Source organism: Barbus barbus, assembly GCF_936440315.1.
Source record: "Barbus barbus genome assembly, chromosome: 40".
NCBI classification, from domain to species: Eukaryota; Metazoa; Chordata; class Actinopteri; order Cypriniformes; family Cyprinidae; genus Barbus; species Barbus barbus.
Genome location: NC_136718.1, coordinates 10,555,931 through 10,576,892, shown reverse-complemented (window position 1 = coordinate 10,576,892; position 20,962 = coordinate 10,555,931). Strand labels below are relative to the sequence as shown.

General features: G+C 37.7%; 1 protein-coding gene across 1 annotated transcript in view; it reads right to left on the bottom strand.

Moving 5' to 3' along the window:
- The window catches only part of LOC306860068 (uncharacterized protein), a gene marked incomplete at both ends in the record, with an annotated part of 117,331 nt that extends 97,661 nt beyond the window's left edge, over positions 1–19,670 (bottom strand). The window contains 3 exons of the mRNA XM_079401595.1: positions 9,449–9,712; positions 10,107–10,301; positions 19,563–19,670. Coding sequence (XP_079257721.1) covers positions 9,449–9,712; positions 10,107–10,301; positions 19,563–19,670 — 567 coding nt within the window. The remainder of the gene's footprint in view (positions 1–9,448; positions 9,713–10,106; positions 10,302–19,562) is intronic.
- Between the last annotated feature and the right edge of the window lie 1,292 nt (positions 19,671–20,962).

Genomic DNA, 20,962 nt, shown 5'->3' with positions numbered 1-20,962 from the left:
AGTGCTTTTGGAACATTAGCTCTAATTGAAAGCTCAATGTCAGAATTAATTTTTAACAAGCATATGTGGCTCAAATGAGGCCAACATTCAAGATCTTTCTGAGAAACAATGCTCGCTGTGGTCACAGGCATGGTCTTTTGGCTATACACTTCTGGCAAGGCACAGTAATACTCTTGATTCAGCCCAGAAACTTCCAAGTCTTTCAGAACATAGCTACCAACAGATTTATCCTGACTCATAGTCCGAAGCAGAATATTCCCTTTCTTTCCAGTAAGATTGAGCTTGGTCATCAAACTTTCCATACAAAATGAAGCAGAACTCCCAGAGTCAATAAATGCATAAGTCATCACAACCTTGTTACCCTTTTTTGATTTGACACAAACTGGAACAATAGACAAAGCACAGATGTCATTACCAGCCCCAGTGACACCACTAGATTGAAGAGAGACCATACCCCTGCCTACTGCTGGCTTGGACTCAGATTTCTTCTTGTCCAAAAAGTCTTCCTTCTCATGAGGATAAATATGCAGAAGACTTGGGTGTTTGATACCACATATATTACAGATACTTCTCTTTTTGCAATCCCTGCTGATGTGACCTGTATACAAAGCCAAAGCTAATTGTTTTCAAAAAGTTAATCTTTTCTCTATGACTTTTCTTGATAAGTTTATTACATTCATCCAATGCGTGTTCTCCATCACAGAAAAGACAAATTATGTTTGTAGATCTCTTACTGTGGTCTTTTACCTCTGGCGCAATCAACCTTTGACTGAATCATTCTGGTGTTCACCTTCCTACCTCCAGCAGGTGAAATTTCCTGAATATTGCCAAACACTGGATCAGTGATAATTTTCACTTCTCTCAATAAAATCCACAATATCAGAAAAGGTGACTTGTTTGTGGCCTCGCTCCTTCAGATCATACACAACAACTCTCCATTTATCTTTCAGTTTATAAGGACTCTTTGAAAGGATAACTTGCATGTTTGTGGTGAGATTCAGCTCGTTCATACAATGAACGTCATGCATAGCATTACAACAACTCCTTAGGAAGAGACCATAATCTTGTAGTGCCCTAGACTCTTCAGATTTTATAGCCTTCCAAGAAAGAGCCTTTACATATAAGACGAAGCTATTTTCACCTCATTGCCAAAGTAAGGTCTTAGCCCTTAGGTAACCTTGTAAAGGGGTCATGGGCTGGCAACTTTTAACTGTTAACGTTCACCAGAGCGACCTCGCACTGAATGCTCTTTGTTTGCATGTGTAATTGTTTTCTAATAGAATAAATGAAACGGGACAAAGTTAATCTTGTCAAACTATATATCATTCTGAGGGTCTAAGCCTTAAGCATCGACGACAGATCGCTGTTTTTCGATGGAAAGCTTATAAGGAATGAGTGGCACAAATTTGCTACATTTGTGTAAGCAGTACACATCCAAACACGCAGAATAAAAAAGCAGTACGTACCTTTATCATTGTAATAACGAGCCACAAACGCGTCCACTGCTGAAATCCCAGTTTAGTTAGAGAGGTAAAGGTCCACAGAACAACATCCCAGCGAGCACTTTTAGTCCAGCGAAACAATAACGTTGTAATAAGGATGAATATCCCTTTGTTTACGTTTCATTTCTTCAGAGAGTTATTGTTCGCGTCCGTTATGGAATAAATTACGCTCAAAAACAGCGTCTTGGTGGTAAAAAAACAAAACGATGTTGCAGCATACGGTTTTACAAAAATAATGAGACCGTCTACGAAAAAAAAGTCTCAGAAAAGCGGAATATAGATTATTTGAATTTGGCGCTCCCTCCTGCCAGCTCTGACGCGGGCTATGACGCTTCTGTCATCTGAGCGGGGCGTAACTTAGCGATCTGCTTTATCCATAAAAAACTGTTTTTTTTTTTCTTCTACATTTTTTATATGTGTGTGTGTGTATTGTGTGGGGAATGTGGCCGTGTCTGCATGATTATAATATGTATGGATGGACATCAGCGTGTTTATTAGCGACTCTATGACGGCTATCATTGTGATTCATTGATCAGCTATTATTGATTATATGGCCCATCTGTTTGATTATAATCTGAATGGAAGCACATCAGCGTGTGTTTACTGACTCTATGACCATGTCTGGCAATATCACTTCACGTCTGGCAGTGATATTTATCATTGTAATAACGAATAACGAAGAATACTTCAGTATACATACTATATACAAAGCATTTTGTTAGTATAGGTATAGGCTTTCGATCCATTACTTTTCTGGATTGCTCCAGGACTTATTTCATGTATTTGTATATGAAATAAAAAAACATTCAGTGTGGAAAAATATTTTTCAAGGCACGTCAGTGCCTATAACTTTTTATCTTTTTGAGCATTATCAACTCTGGATGATAGATAGTAAAGCCCAGAGTCTCTTCTTTCCAAAGATACCTAATTTGTTTGTGTAAGCACACTTTGTCACAAACTGTTACCATTTTAATTTAGGTAGGTTATTTTCACCTGCGAGGCCACAAATGGAGGTGAAGGTTAACAGCTAGTTCTTTTGGTTGTCCTCGTGTATATTGCTACAAGAAGTGCAGACAATCCCCTGGGCTGTCTGTTCTCTTTTCAACCACTTCTTCAAATGAGCACATTAGGGCTGAACGATTTTGGAAAATAATCGAATTGCGATTTTTTTTAACCAATATTGCGATTGCGATTTAATATGCAATTATTTTTTAAAGCTTTTTATATTCTGTATTATTCAATAAAGACAAGTAATAAATCATTATATAGTATGCAGTTTTGGGCTCGTTACTTTAAAAAAGTAATTAGTTATATTACTAGTTACTTCTCACAAACAGTAACTGAGTTGCATCATTATAAAAGAAACTAATTACCAGGGTGTAGAGCTTGGTCAAAAACAAGAACACATACACAGGTCTATTAACAGGACTGCAACATTCCGGAGGAAATACTACTTTCACTATCTGTGGCCATGAAGTTCATTAACAATATATTTACAATATATACTGTATTCAGGTTGTATTTCATGAAATTAAACGTGCTGCATTATTGGAACCTATGTATTGTTTTGTAAGCGTATTACAAGTAATATTAATATGTAATTTAAAGAAATAGTTTAATTTAGCTCAAAGGGAATCATTTATGATTTTATAAGGATTTGAACAGAATCAGTGTTACGGCGATTCACTGAACGAGCCGTATAACAAACTCTGTACTGGATATTAAAATCCAAAATATAGTGAAAACACTATTAAACAGCATTGTAACTAGATCGGCAGATTAAGACATTAACTTGTGAGCAGAAAACACAAGATACTTCTCTTTTCAATATAAATCAGATTTTATTTATATAAACCTAAGAAATAAACTAATCTAACACATGAACACAATCATTCACACATTCACACGTTGCAGAAAGAGAGAAAGTGAGGAAAGGATGAGTTTAAGAGAATGGAAATGTGAAATCCCAAGTTTACAGCAATATGTTCAATTGCATAGACCTGAACAACCATCAATCACTTATTTAACCCTCGTTTTGAGTTTCTCAATGAGGCAAAAATTTATATTAACTGCACCTGATTCAGTTAGAATCTGGAGGTGTACTTGCTTGCATTGCCTGTGTTACGGGTTTCCTTTCTGTCATCGTTGCAGACAGGGAGTTCCCCGAAGTGTCTGATTGGCTGGAAGTTTAGTAGTCTTTGAAGTGAGGTCTTGGGCGTTGGCTGAGGATGCGGAGTTGGTCTGGTCGAAGTTTGAAGCGAGTGCAGTCGGAGCTGGACTTTGTAGCAGACTTACATTAGAACACGAAACTCCACGGAAAGAAACTAAAGTAAAAGAATAAAAATAAAAGGATGTGACGAGACTAGGTTCGTTTTCTTTCCATCGCGGTAGCAGCAGGCATGTGGGCCAGAGCACGCTCAAAGAGCAGCACGCGGTGGCAAAACAAAGAGTTTTGGAAAAGAGTAAGTAAGAGCCAAAGAGAAAAAAAAGATGGTGTCCTGAGCTTTTAAACTTGGCTTTCAGACCGTCCCATCTGGATGTCTTGACCAATTAGATACTGTCCTTGCTTGGGGAGTTGCTTTGTGTCTCCACCAAATCATAAATCAACTTGTTATCGGTTCAGTCAGAGGTTCGAACTTTACAGGCTCTTGCAAAGTATACTTTTGACATCGATTTCGATAACAAGTCTATGATGCATTTGACAAAGAATTGATTGGAAGAAACATTTAAAGGTGCCATAGAATGCATTTGATACAGCATTTTAAATTGTTCTCTGATATCTACACAGAAGGTATGTGGCTTAGGTAAGGGCAAAAAATCTCCAGAAACGATTTTACATGTCCATTTACAACCCTAGGATTTCTCCCTAGAATGAAACGGTCTGTTATTGGCTTATTTGGCAGGGTCATAAATAATAATGAGCTCTGCTCTGATTGGCTGTTTCACAGCGCTGCGCAATGTTGAGCTCTGCTCTGATTGGCTGTTTCACAGTACGACTCATCAGCAAGAAGGAAGCACAGGGAGGAAAATATATATTTAAATACTTTCTCTCGCAGTTATATCGTCGGGTAATTATACTGTATATAAAACGCGGGCATCAGGGAGCCGTTATTAATATGCGAGGCATTGAACCTGCTTTTGAACGATCCATCGATCGCGTTATAGTTCACTTTCAAGAGACGCGATCACACAAACTATGTTTACATTATGGAGCAACAGTACTTACCACACATTTCACAAGATCAGATGCTTGTCAGTGGTGCTCAGGATCTGTAAGTCATTCGCCATCATCCTCATCTCTCCTTACTGAGAGTGAAATCTTATGTACTGTAACAGGCTACCGCTAGCAAGGAGCTAACCATGTCCCTTTAGTGGCTCGCGTTATTTGCTTTCTGTGCCTTTCTGAATACAGACACAACCCATCCCTGCACTTCACACCCCCTGCACGGCCTGGAACATAACATTTATTGTGTTATTTTCGCTGTTGTCCGCGCTTGTTTATTTACAATACCTGCAGAGCTTCTGATGCTTCGGCCAGCTTAGAACAAGTGCGGGTTTATGCAAATGTTGGGGGCGTAGTGATCGCGACTGTTGCGTCACAGTCGGTGTTATGTTCTGATTCGCGTGTTTTTCAGTGGTCTTTTTTAATCACGAGATTTACATATGAAGGAGAAAACTATGGTGTTTGAGGCTCACTGTATGTCATTTCCATGTACAGAACTGTTATTATTTAAATATGCCAGGGTAAAGACAGTTTTTCATTCTATGGCACCTTTAAAGCATGATTTTACAAACTCATACATACCAAACATGAATTTGAATCCTTCAGCTATTCAATAATGATTAAAAAGACATACATATTATTTGATTAAAACATGATATGTGGGTACAACATAATATGGGATTCTGCATAGAAATGTCCTTTTAGGATGATTTTATGTGCATATGAAAAAGAAAGTCTTTGTATAGTTCTATGGTGAATGAAGGCGTGTTCTTTAGAGAAAGGAATTCAAGTCTGTTTTGTCTTGTATGGGGGAAGACTGTAGCTCATGATTTTCTGTCACAGGTTTACATGTGAACATCAGTCTTGATTACTTGCAACAAATTTGACAGTCTCCTTCTTGAATTGGAATTATCAATAAGTGTTCTTTTGTCTCAATGTTGCAAGCTGTTTTGTGAAAGAGGCTTGCTGGTTAGATTGCTTGCTTCAAACTAGATTTATGACGTCCTGTTTCCTTAAGGCCTCTCTGCATTCCAGCTCCTCAGGTTTCAATGTTCTGATGCATCTTAAAATTGTCTGATTCAGTCTCTGATATCCTACAGTTGTAATCTTTTGATGTCTAATTTTTCCAGATCACTATTGTTTAGTCTCACATGCTTGGTGTGATTATTTAGAATTAAGGATCGTTTCATCTATGGCTTAACCGCGTAATAGATAAAATTATCTATCAGATATATGTACTTTGGGTATGCAAAATACTTGGTGTTTGATTTCGAATGAAAGCTGATTTCATCATCAATAATCTGGTGTGGATGGAAATTGTCTTTTATCATCATAAGGTATGTGTAGTATTGAGTGGGGCGGGGCCGAGAGCCATGGGAGCGGAACGAGGCCGGTGGAGTGAATGATAATGAGCGACACCTGCGCCACTCACCGGTCTCGAGTCCCACAGAGGAGCTCCGGAAGGATAAAAGGAGGAGTGACGACAGTGGAAGACGAGAGAGGACCAGGCCTGGACTTTATTTTAGCGGCAGTCGTCCGTGAGGGCTGCCGCTTTACTTTTGTGTTTGTTTATTTTGTTGTTAAACTCTTTAAATGTTTGCCGGTTCCCGCCTCCTCCTTCCCGATTCTACGAACTTTGTTACAGTATGATTACAACACGGATAGAAATCTGCTTTCAATAGTTTCTTCATGCGATAAAATAACTGGGCAGATAATTTATGCGCGGAAAACTGAGCCATGCGGGGCGGGGCTCCGGCCTACAGAGACACTTGGGATTGAATCAAACAGCAAAAGGGGCGGACTGAGGTCAGCCCGTTAAAAGACAGACACCCAGCTTTGTCTCTAGTTCTCTTTGCTTGCTCGCGCGCTGACCTGGTGGAACTTCGGCTCCTGCTCTGATTGCGCTGCTAAGCGCTTCCAGCCATTAACATCTGGCCGAGCATTTGAACAACTATCAAGACTTAGTCAAACTTATAAAGAATCTAACATCTGAAGCCGTAAGAACTGAAACAAACTTCCTGAGCGCGTCATCACGTCAGAAAGAAGCCAACCAACCACTGAAGGGTACCCCCAGTGACATCACGCAACAGCGATTTCAGCAGCCAATCTGCAGCCGGGGTGCCCTCGAACAGGAAAGGAACGGACACTCAACTTAAAGCAAGTAGAATCAAACAATTCTTCCTAATGCTGCTGGAAACTGGTTGCATTCATCTTTAAGTGTAAAGATAGTAAAGTTCCATGCTTATGACTCCCTCAGGTTGAAGTTAGAGCATTCTTGAAAACGAGCATTAGAACCTTAAACTCTATTCATCTCAAAACAATTCATTGCAATGTGTGTGTTTGTGTGTTACGTATTCTGTTTGTGTTATGTTAGCTTAGTAGTGTGTAGAGTAGTAAATAATTTATTAAGAAATCTTTGTCCGGTGCTGTGTAATTTCCAAGTCTTAAACTATTTGCCAAAGATCGCGTTACCTATGCTCAATTTACCTAATCAATTCTGTGTTATTACGGTGGCCACTGGGAATAAAATTCAATTGTTAAGAGATAACGTACTGATTTTAATGCTTGCTGGACAAGTAGTTAATGAGGTATCGTTAACAAGGTATTGTCACGAGTCCGGGCCCTGCGCTTCTCCCTGTCGCCACCAGAGGTCACCATCTCCCTTCCTCCCGGACTAACCTCACGTAATCACGTACACCTGCCACATCACGTACACCTGCCACATCACGCACACCTGTCCCATATTACACTCATTACACCCGCAGCTGTTCCCCATTACCACGGACCATATAGTCACCCCTCTCTCACCACTCTGCCTGGGTTCATTAATTGTATTTTGCAAATGCGTGGTTGTGTTTTGTTTCGAGTGTTTGCTCTGGGCTGGGATACACGCACCTCATTGCCGTTGTTGTGTCCCAGTCCTTTTATGTTTTGTTTTTTGTGCCGTGTTGGCCTTTTTGTTGCTTATTAAAGGCACCTTACCTGCACTTGGACCCTGACCTCATCTTTCCACGGTGCTTTTCACAGCGCCCCGTGACAGGTATAAGTTGGACGTTTTGATTAATATCGATTAATCATATAAATATCGAATCTTAAGAATAGATTCCCCAAAAATTTAAGTAAAATAAGGGCTAATCCTTTACAAGGGAAAGTAACTATTTTGTTACTTTTTTTTTTTTTAAATGTTCAAATGTCTCAAATAACTTGGATGCCCCCAATATTAAATATGTTAAATGAATGAAATGGTCACTAAATAGAATCAATTATATTATAAAACATTGTACACTAATCTACACTATTTTAATGTTTCTGTGGGACAATGTGAGAAACACCTATCAAATTCAATTGATTATTGTAAATATCAACCTTCTATAGACACCTTGGCAATAGACTCTCCATTGGCTTGTAATTTTTTTTAGTTTATAAATATCTCACTCAGCATCAGTCAGTCAAACATTATATGATATGATAATTTAGCATTAAATGATGATAGAACTTTAGTAATTAGAATAACCATGTATGAATGCATATTTGTCATGTTGACTGAACTAGTGGTCTGGTTATTGTTTGTCATTTAGTGTTTCTATTAAAAAAAGGGGGAAAAACTACAAATAATACTGATAAGATAAAACTACTACAAATTCTACAACTAAAAAAGAACAATATAAAACGCACTAAGGATTATTGAGCTGCTGGGTTCATGAATATTAATCAGGTTGTCTATATTCGCTCGAACTGATTCGCTGAAATCAAAACAGGGAGGATAATAGGTGAGCGCCAGCCAATGAGATTACCGTTTGCGCATTAGTCCCGCCCACTAACGGAAGACCTGGCAGTTCTTAAAAGCTGAAGAATTCCAAAGGAACTCCGTTATTTTGACAAGAAAATACAACAAAGGATATCATTTACATGTAGCGCGTCAATTCTGCATGATATGTAAGACCGCAAACTGCGGACTTGGCAACATAGCATGCCAACTTGATGCTTCCTCTGAAGACTGCTTAGATGTGTTCGAATTTAAGCAGCGCAACTAGACCGATCGCTGTGTGTCATCTAATACTGCGAGAGCTATAAGAGAGCGGACGTCTCCTTATGCTTTCTCTCGCCGTCCTTTGATGTCATACACCGATCAATCTTCAAGTCGAACACCTCTTTGCTCTCGGGTGTCACTCTGAGGTTGAAAAATCACGTTTTTTTCATATCGCGATATTATCACAAATGCAATTAATCACTCAGCCCTAGAGCACATGAACTCATGAAAGCGCAATGGGTCTCCATCAAAATAGGGAATTTCTGTGGGTGGAAGTGAAGACAAGCTATGCTGTTTAACCAATAAAATAGCCATTTAATTTTGCTTATCAATACGCTTAAGTATGTTTTGGTTGCTCGCATCATTTTGAACACTTGATCCATGAGCATATCCAGCATTCTGGTTAACCAATGATGGTACGTTAGGTACTTCAGACTGTAAAGCTTTTGTTTTAGGTCTCTTTGACCGTTGTTGTTGCTACTGTTGTTGCTGATGTATTGACTGGGATTGAGAATGATTTAAAATCCTGTGTGTATCATCACCATGTGATATACAAGATGTAGACAACGACTGTGTTGCTGTTTGTACACTAGTCGACGGTACACATGGTTCCACATCAGAATGAAGAGATTTGGAAACAATTCTGTTAACGGATGCATGCGATTCTGAATCTACATCCTGATACACTTTTACCCTGGCCATTGACTCTGCTAATTTCATTTCCAACTCCAGCCTTTCCTTCCTTCTCCTCAACTGTTCCTCTTGCTCTTCCAAAGCATGTTTCAATTGCAGCATTTGTTGAGAGGCCCTTAAAGCAGCCAAATCTGCTACAGCCTTAAGACGAGTGGAGGAAATGGAAGATCCATGAGATGACGATGACACTTTAGTAGACCTTTTGCTGCTTATATTTGAAACACTGTCCATTGGTTGAACTTCATCCCCAGGATCCATTTCGGTCTGTAGACATGCATCAAGAAGCAGAGTATTGTGTGTTGTTGACACAACTTCAACAGAGGGTGCAACATCAGATTCACAGATACATTGAGATGTTGCATCTGATTCCATAGTCCTGGGCTCAAGAGAATCAGAAGGTGCAACGCAAGGATTTTCATTACTTTGAGCAGAATGTGTGTCTATTGTTTGAGCATTTGAAACACTTGTTACACCATTTCCCAGTTTCAGCTATCTACTGTTCAACATCTTTGACAAAGCCATTATAATGTTTAAAAACTGAATCAAACCATTCATTTACTTTAATTTGTTCCTCAGAAGAAAGCAAAGGTAATACATTTCTATGCAACACAGATGCATCATCCATCAGCAGCTGTATTGTTTCCAACATTGAACACACTTGAGATGCATTGTCATCACATTTAATCAACTCTTTCATGGACACAATCACATTCTTCACTTTATTCTCTATACTCTTGCGATCCCTTTGTAAGGCTTCAATTTTAGCTGCCATGGCCTGTTCCATGGCCTTTGCCGTGGGCTTATGCTTTCGTTTGCTGCTATCAGCAGCGTGCTCCATCTCCTCAGAGTTCATCTTCAAAGCACAAGACACATGAACTCAATTCCAAATAGTGCCGTATTCAGTGTGCACAGTGCAAACAATGAATGAATGAACGTAGTAAGGCAGCACGCAAGAGCCCATAAATACGCAAGAGCAACACAAACTGCATTCAATCCAACGCCAATCCAATATAGCGGTTATCACCGTGTCCTCCTTAACAACAGCAATGCAGCCTGAATCCATTTAAAACCGCAGACATACCTCATTCTGCCGTTTTGTGTGTGTCGTGTCTGCTGCTCCACTTCACACCTCAATGCGATGAACATACGATGTGCCAGTAAAGCCATTTCTAAGAGTATAATCTAAGAGTAAATTTCTGTTGACTAAACCATAGCGACAGTCTATAGCCGCTGAGAGGCTAAGCAGAAGGAAATAAATCCATGACACGTTCCTATCCGTTGCATTCTTTTTTGAAGTTTTTTAACACGACGTAACAAACAACTGTATGATTAAAAAAACTACTTAGAATGGTCAACAGAAAGTGAGCGTTCCGCTACTCACCCCCTCTGCACATGTCAAACAGGAAACACAATCCACAGGTAAATATCCACCTGCACCCATGTGACCAAATACCCGGAAATATAAAATAAAAGACAAACATTTTCTGCACTTACACTACTTTTTGGTAAGGGAAGTATATCTTTGGGGATATACACACAGGCAGGGGTTATTGGGACATTTTTTTTTTTTTTGTGTGACCTTCGTAATTCAATAGAAATATCTTTATTGACAATATAAATATTGCTTTCTGCTGATCAGCTCTTCAATAAGATTAGATTTTTGTGCCAAGGACAGGGCACAGTGGAGACTTGATAATTTCACCTGTGACATTTGGTATTCTGTTTTAATGCATTATTTCTTTGTTCCAAGTTTAACTTCAGCATGGAGAGGGATACATGAAATATTTCACGCGAGTCACTAAATTGAGAATAAAATGAGCATAATATGCTTCACCTGCTTTACCTTCTTGACACACACACACACCCACCCTTTAGCATTATTTTCATCAAAACCACTAACAAAATTAATTTCTATCTTGGACTCAAAGACTATTGATTCTGGCTCGCTCAGGCACTTACAAGGCTTCTTCAGATAAAATTAGGGGACTGACCTCAACATGATACTTTTTCAGATGGTGGAATGCAATTTATAATGGACATTTATTATCTGACTTTAAATATGCTGGATTTACTAAAAAAAGAACTCTAGAAACTGAAAGTAGGTTTGCTCTTTGGTGAGCTTGAATCACAATGAACAATGTGTCTTCTTAAAAACTTAAGTAGTCATTTGCTTCAAGAATCCATCAAATAAGTATTTGAATAGGTCAATACATGACTGTTTAAACATCCTTTTACTTGGAATCCCGAATGAACTTTGCAAAAAGCACCATAATAAAATCCTGGTTTTAATGTGCATTTAGATTTAAGGGTATTGATTCTACATGTACTCTCCTGTTTAAATGCTTTATATGACACAGGTTTTGTTGGAAGTTCAACTAAATTCAAAGCAAATTATATCAGTTTTGCCTAAGAATTTGACCTAGACTTACAGTTCCTCTGCCTCTTTCCCAGTATTAGCATACTATTTGGTCATATATTATTAGTCTGTAACAAGTACATGTGAATATATTTAGACAAGATTTTCACAAGCTATAGTTTTAAGAAGTAATTTCCTTTTTTATCAATAAGAAACTATTTTGCTCAAGCCATGTTGTTTTGGTAGTGAATGGACTCAAAAGAGTTCTTCTGAGAATAACTGTTTTTCAACTTGTTACCAGATTCAATCTCCCAACACCTATTGTCTCTTTGTACAAGCTTTACTTTTTCCATGTGAATTAATTTATTGTGCAATTACTTATTATATAATTTGTTTATAAAATAATCCATGATATGAATTCAAAATGTTACATGAATTCAAAATGTTACATGCACACACATGGAATTACAAACAAGTTAGTATGTGAGAAGGTTATTCATGTATTCAGTTGCTCTGCTCTGGCAGCTCTCTGTACCGTAGCAATATGAACCTTCTTATATTACATTCCAGACAACTATAATTGATTAAACACAGTTTAACTTTTCAGGTTACATTAAGCATGTATATACAATTTTGTTTAGTTCAAATAGCATGTTCCTTGTCCATATCACATGTAAAATTAATGTTTGCAACACAATTTAATGCTTACTAAGCTTGTTAAAACAGTGCCCCAAATTACTACTTGGCTATTGACTTACATTATCAAAAAGGGTCAGTTTTGACTCAAAGTTGACTTTAAAGGCTCTCACAGTCGAATTTAAAGTTGAGATTTCCCTCTCCTCTGTGATTTCATGCTAAATGTGTTGCTTCTAAAATAAAAAATGTCAGATTTGAGCAGCGGGGCTGGTTAAATGTCACTCCAAATTTTTCCAGTGACACATTGGGATATGCTGAGGAAGATGAAATAAAACAGGGGCCACTCGAGACTAGTGGTCTTTTGGTTGTCTTGCTTATTGGAGTCATAGAGCTGTGGATGGATCAAAACAGATGCATCTTCAGTGATAACGTGTACAAACAAGACTGTGATGTGGCTGAATTATTGGATTATAATACAAATTACTATGTTGATTACTGAAGTCCTGGTGCCATGTGACATACGCCATTGAGTCAATTAAGACAAACTATATTAATATAACACACATTTCAGTGCTTCAAGAGATGGGAATTTGTAGTCATATTTGCCTAATATAATTGCTTGATATAGAAAGGATGAAATTAGTCATTTAATGAACTGTAGGCGGGCATTAGGCGAGTGTTAGAGTCACATCATAGTTTTATGCATCATTGAATTAAATCAGTAAACAAATAATGAGATCTGCTAGACATCATGGAAATAACTGCTGATATTTCAAAATAATAATGGCGTATTTCAGTTTGAGTTAATGCTATAACAAGAGTTAATGGGTAAATTTCAGGTGGGCTATGAGATAAATTTTTCTTTGCTATAGTGTTAAATTAAGAATGTGTGCTGGTCTTGTTGTTGAAGGGCTTTGATAGCAGCATTGTGATGCAGGTGGGAAGCTAAGAACAAATATTGATCCGAGCTGACAGATTGTTTCCTTGTGACACATTGTTGCATACTATCACCCTTAGGGAGAGAAGTGCAATCATGCACACACATACACAGGCTGAGACACTGAAATGGCCTCCTGCTTGCAGCTCTACATATGGCACACTCCATGAATAGGGTACAAATGAAGGCCTGAAACTCTTTAATATTTCCCCATCTCAAACAGTCAAAGAAAGGAGGTGGTTAAACTAATGGAACAGAGTTAAAATATAAGTTCTCATTTTATATATATATGGAATATAACACTAATATAAGAAAAACAGAAAATGAAATATATTATGGCTATATGGTTGAGAACATCCCTGAGGTGTGATATGCCCAAATTGCCATTTCATTGAAGTGATACAGACATTTGATGTGTTTAAAATGAGCCACTTTAACCTAAAGGATTAAATATTCAGTGCACCCAGTACTAAACAAACAAACAATCAAGCAACTAAATAAATCCTAAGGGATTTATAAATCCTAAATAAAATCCTAAGGGTTTTTATACAGCAACACACTTCGGTTGTCCTCTTCTGGTCATGATTTAGTTATTTATTTATTCGTTCATCCTTTCCCCTCTTTCTCTGTCTGCTTTTTAACCTTTTGGGGATGCCAGCTGGGGAGAGTTTGCTGCCAGAGCATCACAATCCCAGAGGAATTAGTGCTCATGCAGGCAAAGCCTGGCTGCATTTTGAATTGAGTGCATGCTCAAAATACCAAAAGTCTAGTGCACACACACACACACACACACACACACACACAATCACATTCAAAAACCACAAAAATGACATTTGAACTGACAGATTTAAATGAATTACATAAAATAGCAATATATTGCCCAACCTATGTAGCTAAATGCCACTAAAAGTGATTAATAATAGTATCTACACAATGTGTAATATATAGCATTAGAACTTCATTTATTCGTTTTATTTATATATTGTAGGTTCATTTTTAAAAGTTGATTTCTGCATAGGTGCATGCTGAAAATCTTTACATTTCCATGTGATGTTACACTGACTTTTTGTGCATGTTGTCACTCTAAATGGGGTAAATTGTCACAATAGGAAAGAACCTGCTGTATATCAACCCCGAATTGAGAACAATACCCCTTTGTTTGAAAAATGACACATGACTTTTCAGAACACTGTAACATAAAAACACATTTGACAGTATGTCAAATATAAAATCTTATATATTTAATTAAAAAAAGTCCTTCTTTGAGTCTTACTTCTGCATTTACAGTTTTTTTTAACTGCTTACAAACAAAATCTTTACTTTTTTCTTTAAATCTTTAAATCTTTACTCAATTTCTGAAAGCTGGCACTCAAACAGCAGAAGCACACACCAAATCAGCAAAACCATACATTAATTCTCAGCCTTTGACTCAGTTTTAAATTTCATAAAACACTTTTTGCAAAACACAACACACAATTCTCTATGTAACACACACAAATCTAATAGAGGAATCAATATTATGGCAAAAGAGATTGCAAATATTTGCTTTTGAGATGTGTTTGTGGTATTTTGAATGCAGTGCTTCATTTCCCTTACCAAAAAGAAGTATACTTCCAAGTTTATTTTAAGTAAACTTAAGTAAAGTTCAAGTAGTAAGTATACAAATATCAGTGTACTAGTAGTTGTAAGTGTACTATTTCAATACTCCTTGGGACTAAATTGTCCCACTTCCTAGTATATAAAAGTATACTTTAAGTATAACAGTAGTAAACTTTCAATACACAACTAGTTTACCTCTATGTTTTTACAGTTTTTTTCAACTGCTTACACACAAAATATTTACTTGTTGTCACACAATTTCTGAAAACTGACACTCAAACACCAGAACCACACACAAAATCTGCAAAACCATAGGCTAATTTTTGGCCTTTGACAAAGTTTTCAATTTCATTAAACACTTTTTGCAAAACCCAACACACAATTCTCTATGTAACACACAATATCTAACAGGAAGTATCTTGATTTCCTTTTTCAAACACAACCAATCAAGATGACACACTAATTCATCGGCGCCTCACACTAACTCCTCACATGTGCAAACACTCATTGCTTTACTTAACACCAACCAATCATGGCTTTAGAATAGGCCTATAAATAGGCCAAAGGTCAAGTTGTAGGTTTGAGCAATGGATGCAAACAATGCAGACAGAGTAAGGGGACTTGGAGGGAGAGCCAGGGGAGGTAGAGGATGAGTCGGACAGGGAAGAGAAGGAGGACAAATGCCAGGAACAAGAGTGGTCTCTGATGATATTAGGGCTACTACCATTGATCATGTGATCAACCATGGTCTAACAATGACAGAGGCTGGACCGAGAGTACAGCCTAATTTGAGTCGATTTACAGTGGCGGGTATAATTCGAACCTTTAGAAATGATAACAGGTATGTAACAATTTACTGTAATGTACATGTTCTAATGTACACAATAGCTATTTCAGCATTACATACAGTATACTATAATACATATATTTTAGCACCCATGCATCCATTTACTGTAGTGCACTGCATAATTGGTCACAGTCTGGTGGGTTATCAGTGTACAACAGTACAGGTCAATGTAAGGAGACATTCTGACTATATTGTATAAAATAGTATGTATTATGTTACAGTTTGTCATACACACGCACAAACACAATTCCTTTTGGAATAATCACCTTTTTTTTCAAAATTATATTTGGATTCTGGCCAACTACAGGTTGTATTTCTTTTCTCTAGTACTATATTCACAACCACAATGCTTACAGTAAACAAAAATGGTTTGGTTTCAATCTGGCTTTCGTGTTTACTGTGAATTTTTCAAAATCTCTCTGACAATTACTTTCAATCTTGTACAGAAATGTCCATAGGAGCTCATGAAAGAAGAGCTTTAGGTTTTGAGCAGGTTATTAGGGCAGTCGTGGCCTAATGGATAGATATTTGGACTTGTAACCCGAAGGTTGTGGGTTTTGAGTCTCGGGTCCGGCAGGGATTGTAGGTGGGGGAGTGAATAACCAACACTCTCCACCCTCAATACCACGACTGACGTGAGACCCTTGAGCAAGGCACCAAACCCCCAACTGCTTCCTGGGCGCCACAGCATTGGTTGCCCACTGCTCCGGGTGTATGTTCACTACTGTGTGTACACTTGGATGGGTTAAATGCAGAGCACAAATTCAGAGTCACCATACTTGGCTACACACCAGTTCCCTTTCCCTTGAATTACTGTGTATATGACGTATCAAAAATATATTATGGCAAAAGTGTTTGCAAAGTAAGACAGATGTTTGCTTTTGAGATGTTTGTGATCTTTTGAATGCAGTGTCATTTTGCAAGAGATGGGAGGCATTTTGTGTGCAATTCTTGTGTGTAAAGTTTTGGAAAAAAGAGGCAAAGTTTTGAAAATGCGTTGTAGCAGTTGAAAAAACTGTAGTTTGTTCTGCAACTATACTAAAAGTGAACTTATACTGATAGTTTACTAATTGAATCGTAGCATTTTACAGTTTTATTTCAATTGCGAACAAGCATTGTTCAATACTGAAACCACATTATCAAAACTGTTCATACAGTTTGCATTACTGTCATGAATCTGGTTAATGGACTTCCATCCGCCAGCCACCAGAGATCGCTATTCTCTTACGTTGACTTTCACGCAACACAGATTGTTACATATTACCATGGACTGCATTTCCCATCTTCCATTGCACTGAGTACACACAGCTGTCACCAATCACACACCTGAAAGCTATTACACCCACTATATAACACCTACTCAGATTGTTCTCAAACTGACGAGTATTGTTCTGCGGATATCACTCAGTTAGTGATAGCTGCTTTACGGAGCCTAGTTTCTTGTTCTAGTTGAGTCTAGCCATTTCGTGTTTCCCGTTTCCTGGTTCCTGCCTGTGTATCTTGGATTTACCCTTGTCTCGCCGCTCAGACTCTGTTTGTACCTCACTTGGGCTATTGCTCATGTTTCTGGATTACCCCTGTTGTCAAGCCCTCTGGATTTTTATGAAATCTTCCCTTTTGACAACCTGCCCCCTTACAATCTCAGTGTACAGAGAGAGAAAGTTGTGTTGAGATGCTTATAAGCAAGTTACCATGGATTACACTTATATTATATTTGCCTACACTCCACTCCAATCCATTTCATCCATATTTGATGTCATATCATTAAATTCATACATCACATTAGTTGACCATATGAACTCATTAAAGTATTTCCAGTTGAATTTGCATGCTTATTGCAAATCTCTCTGGCTGCTTCTACAGAGAAACTCATTTCCACTTTCGTTTCATGAAGCTGGAAGAGTCACAAAGTCATTGCCCTTACTGAATGTATAATTAAGCACGTGTGGGCTGTGAATTGTTGACTACTCGTGCCTCTGAATCTGCACTGGACATTAAAGAAACACTGTGCATTTTCAAAGGTCTTTAGTCCTTATTAATGTAGAGCGAATCTTCAGGCTATTACTCTTTCTGATCAGTTTCCTTGTTTTTACTAATTATGTAGTTGCAGGGAGGATCATTACATTAATGAAATGGTCTGTAAATGTGCCAATGTAAACAAGGTTTCGTGGGATGCAAAGACAGAGATTTAAGGTGGGTGTAATTTACATGAGTCTTTGAATATGAGAAACAGATTTTCCCTGACTCATATCACTTTCTATTTTTACATACAAAAAATAAAACTATTTTAACTGTCAATTTAACATATACTTGTCTCAAAATCAAGATAAAAGATGGTTAAATGCTGTGAAGTATTGTTCATTGTTAGTTCAAAATGGCTAAATCATTAGGCCTAACTTTTAATGACAATGTTAGCTAATTTAACCTTGTTGTAAAGTTTTTCCCAGAAAACCTTGTGAAAAAAGTTGATTGAGGTATCCTCCACATATGGAAAATAGGATAAAAACTAACAAACTGGTCTTAGAGCAACCTTGAATTCACTTGAATGTGAACGTCAAACAGTTTAGAAAGTCCAAGGTTTATTTTTATTTTTATTTTTTTTATCATGGTTATGAGGATGCCCCCAGCTTTAGGGCAGGATCTCAGAAGTGATTGAACAGCCCAATTATGTTGGACTGCTTCTCAGTGCTGCTCATGCCTTTGGGATCCAATCACCACGACAATCACATCCATCACAGACCTCAGACAACCTCAGGACTGGGCATAACCTGAAGACAGTCTGATAAGGTCAACCAGCTCAGCCATTTGTTTGCATGTGTGTGTGATTAGAGTCAAGTGAATGGCAAAATCTTAGAATGTCTCATATTTTGTGTATCTACCTCTGTAATTAATTTTTAATGGATTACTATTTACACAGAAATTCATCACAAATAATACACTGAGAAAAGATGGATTACGGGCTTTTAATGATCTGACTAATACAATTTGAGTCACAAGAAAAGCATAATTCCATTTTTATGCACTTATTTGCAAAACAAACTCATTAAATGTTAGCGGACTATAATGGATTGGCAGAAATCCATTATCAAACATCACAAGCTTTATAAACATTTAAAGTGTGATGCATAAGAAAAGCTTTTTGAACAATTTATTCAGAATTATTCCCCCATTAAAATGAATACAACATAACAATCAGAATTTCAGTCTTAAAGAAATAATGAGAAACACCAACACATAATACTATTCAATTCCAGTATTAACTGCAATACTAACAATATTTTTTACACCACAATTTCACATCAACTGTGGGATGTACATTATATTGATTTATTCAACATCAATTCAGATGGGTTTTGAATTAATTTATGTGATTTATGAATCTATGAGCATGGAGGCACAGTCTAAAGGCATGTAAACTGTGAATCTGATTACTACTGATAAAAAAAACGTGTAAAGTCAGTTTAGCGTCATAAAATAAGTTATAGTGTAGCCTTACTTCAGGCTTACGTAGGAAAGGTATTGATTTGAAGGCAACAACAATAAAATTACAATAAAAAAGTCATAGCGACGATGATGCAGATCATCCAAACAAAATGAGCGCTCTCTCACCCCAGAGAGCCATCAAGCAAACATTTGAACCTTTCTTACTACGTTGGTCTTGTTTTCTTTACAGCCTCAGCAGGTGGTCTCTCATGCCGTTCACGTTCTAATTTTTTTCTTTTTATGTTGCTTGTTGTACCCTTATAGCCCTGGCCATCATACCCACATGTTTCTCACACTTTTTCCATTCAGTATCAACAACTCCGCTCAAGCGCTCAGCTTGCTCCCTGCTGTGAATATCCACCATGTTCTCTAGAGTTCACTCATGATGGTTCACGTGGATGGATTTCAACAAGACGGCACCAAAATGTGGTCCATATATACATAAAAAATCCAGTCCTATTAGGAGCCTAACAAAAGCTATATTTTACATGGAATTGGTCGAATCGTGGGGCGGCCATGTTACAATCACATGACCAGATGAATATTACTTGCTTTATCTTGATAACTATGTTGTTTTAGAATACTTTCACTTGTAGATTAAATTAATTGTGACCGGTCAGTGGCATCAGTAACTGAAAATTGCTACATGCAAAATACATCCACACCACTAGGTGTCAGGTGGACTGCAAGTCCAGGGAATTTATCGTAACATTAAACAAACTTTTTTTGATTTCATGGAAAATCAGTTATCTATACTGCACCGTGAACTAGAGAGCTTCCTCATCTTCCTCATCCTCACCTCCTAAGGCACAAAAAATCAGCAGTCTCGAATTTCACATTTTCTTTGGCTTTCTTTTAGCTATCACATTCCATTATCATCCATTATTATCATTGTCAAAGACCCTCTATCTACTATTCTAGTCCACTCATTTCTCTCTAAAGGGTTCCATTTGACTTATGTTTGATATAAAGCTCAACTCAACACTGTCCACAAGTCCTTGAACAGAGTTTATAAGAGATGAGCTGAACAGTTATTGTGTGCTGCTTTTCACATATTCTCAACCAAGGCTCTCTGGAAAACCATGCCTGTGGTGACATTTATGCAAAACGATAAGTTGCCCCTTAACAACTTTTGTGACATGTTCAAAGTAAAATGTCCACTGAGTAATGCTGAAACTGCATTCGGTTTACCCCAAGACAGATGAACCTGAATTTGGCAAGCAATGGAAATTAAATGTTCTGGTGAGTGGTGCTAAAGGTTAATGCTGTATTACATTTGAAAATAATGTGACACCTATAGGGGTTTACTATATACCAATTATAAAATTATTTTTGGTTTACCCAAAAATTTAAATTGTAGAGGCACGTTTTTCCAGTGAGCCTGTTGGACATTCTATCATTGCAATCTGAAGACTCTCCCCTCTTTGCAAATTGCAGAACAAGGCATTGTTGAACTGAAGCTACTTTAGAATGAGAGAATCATTTATTTTCTGTCATCCTGCATTCTTCTCCAGTTTGCACACAAGAGCGTTGCCTTTTTGCACATAGACTGTTGCTAAGGTGACGGAATGGCGACAATGTCTTGGTGTGTTGTGAGCAAGAGTCACTTCTTTGACAATGTAGCAGCCTTCGCTTTTAAAGCCCCTGTTTTGCACC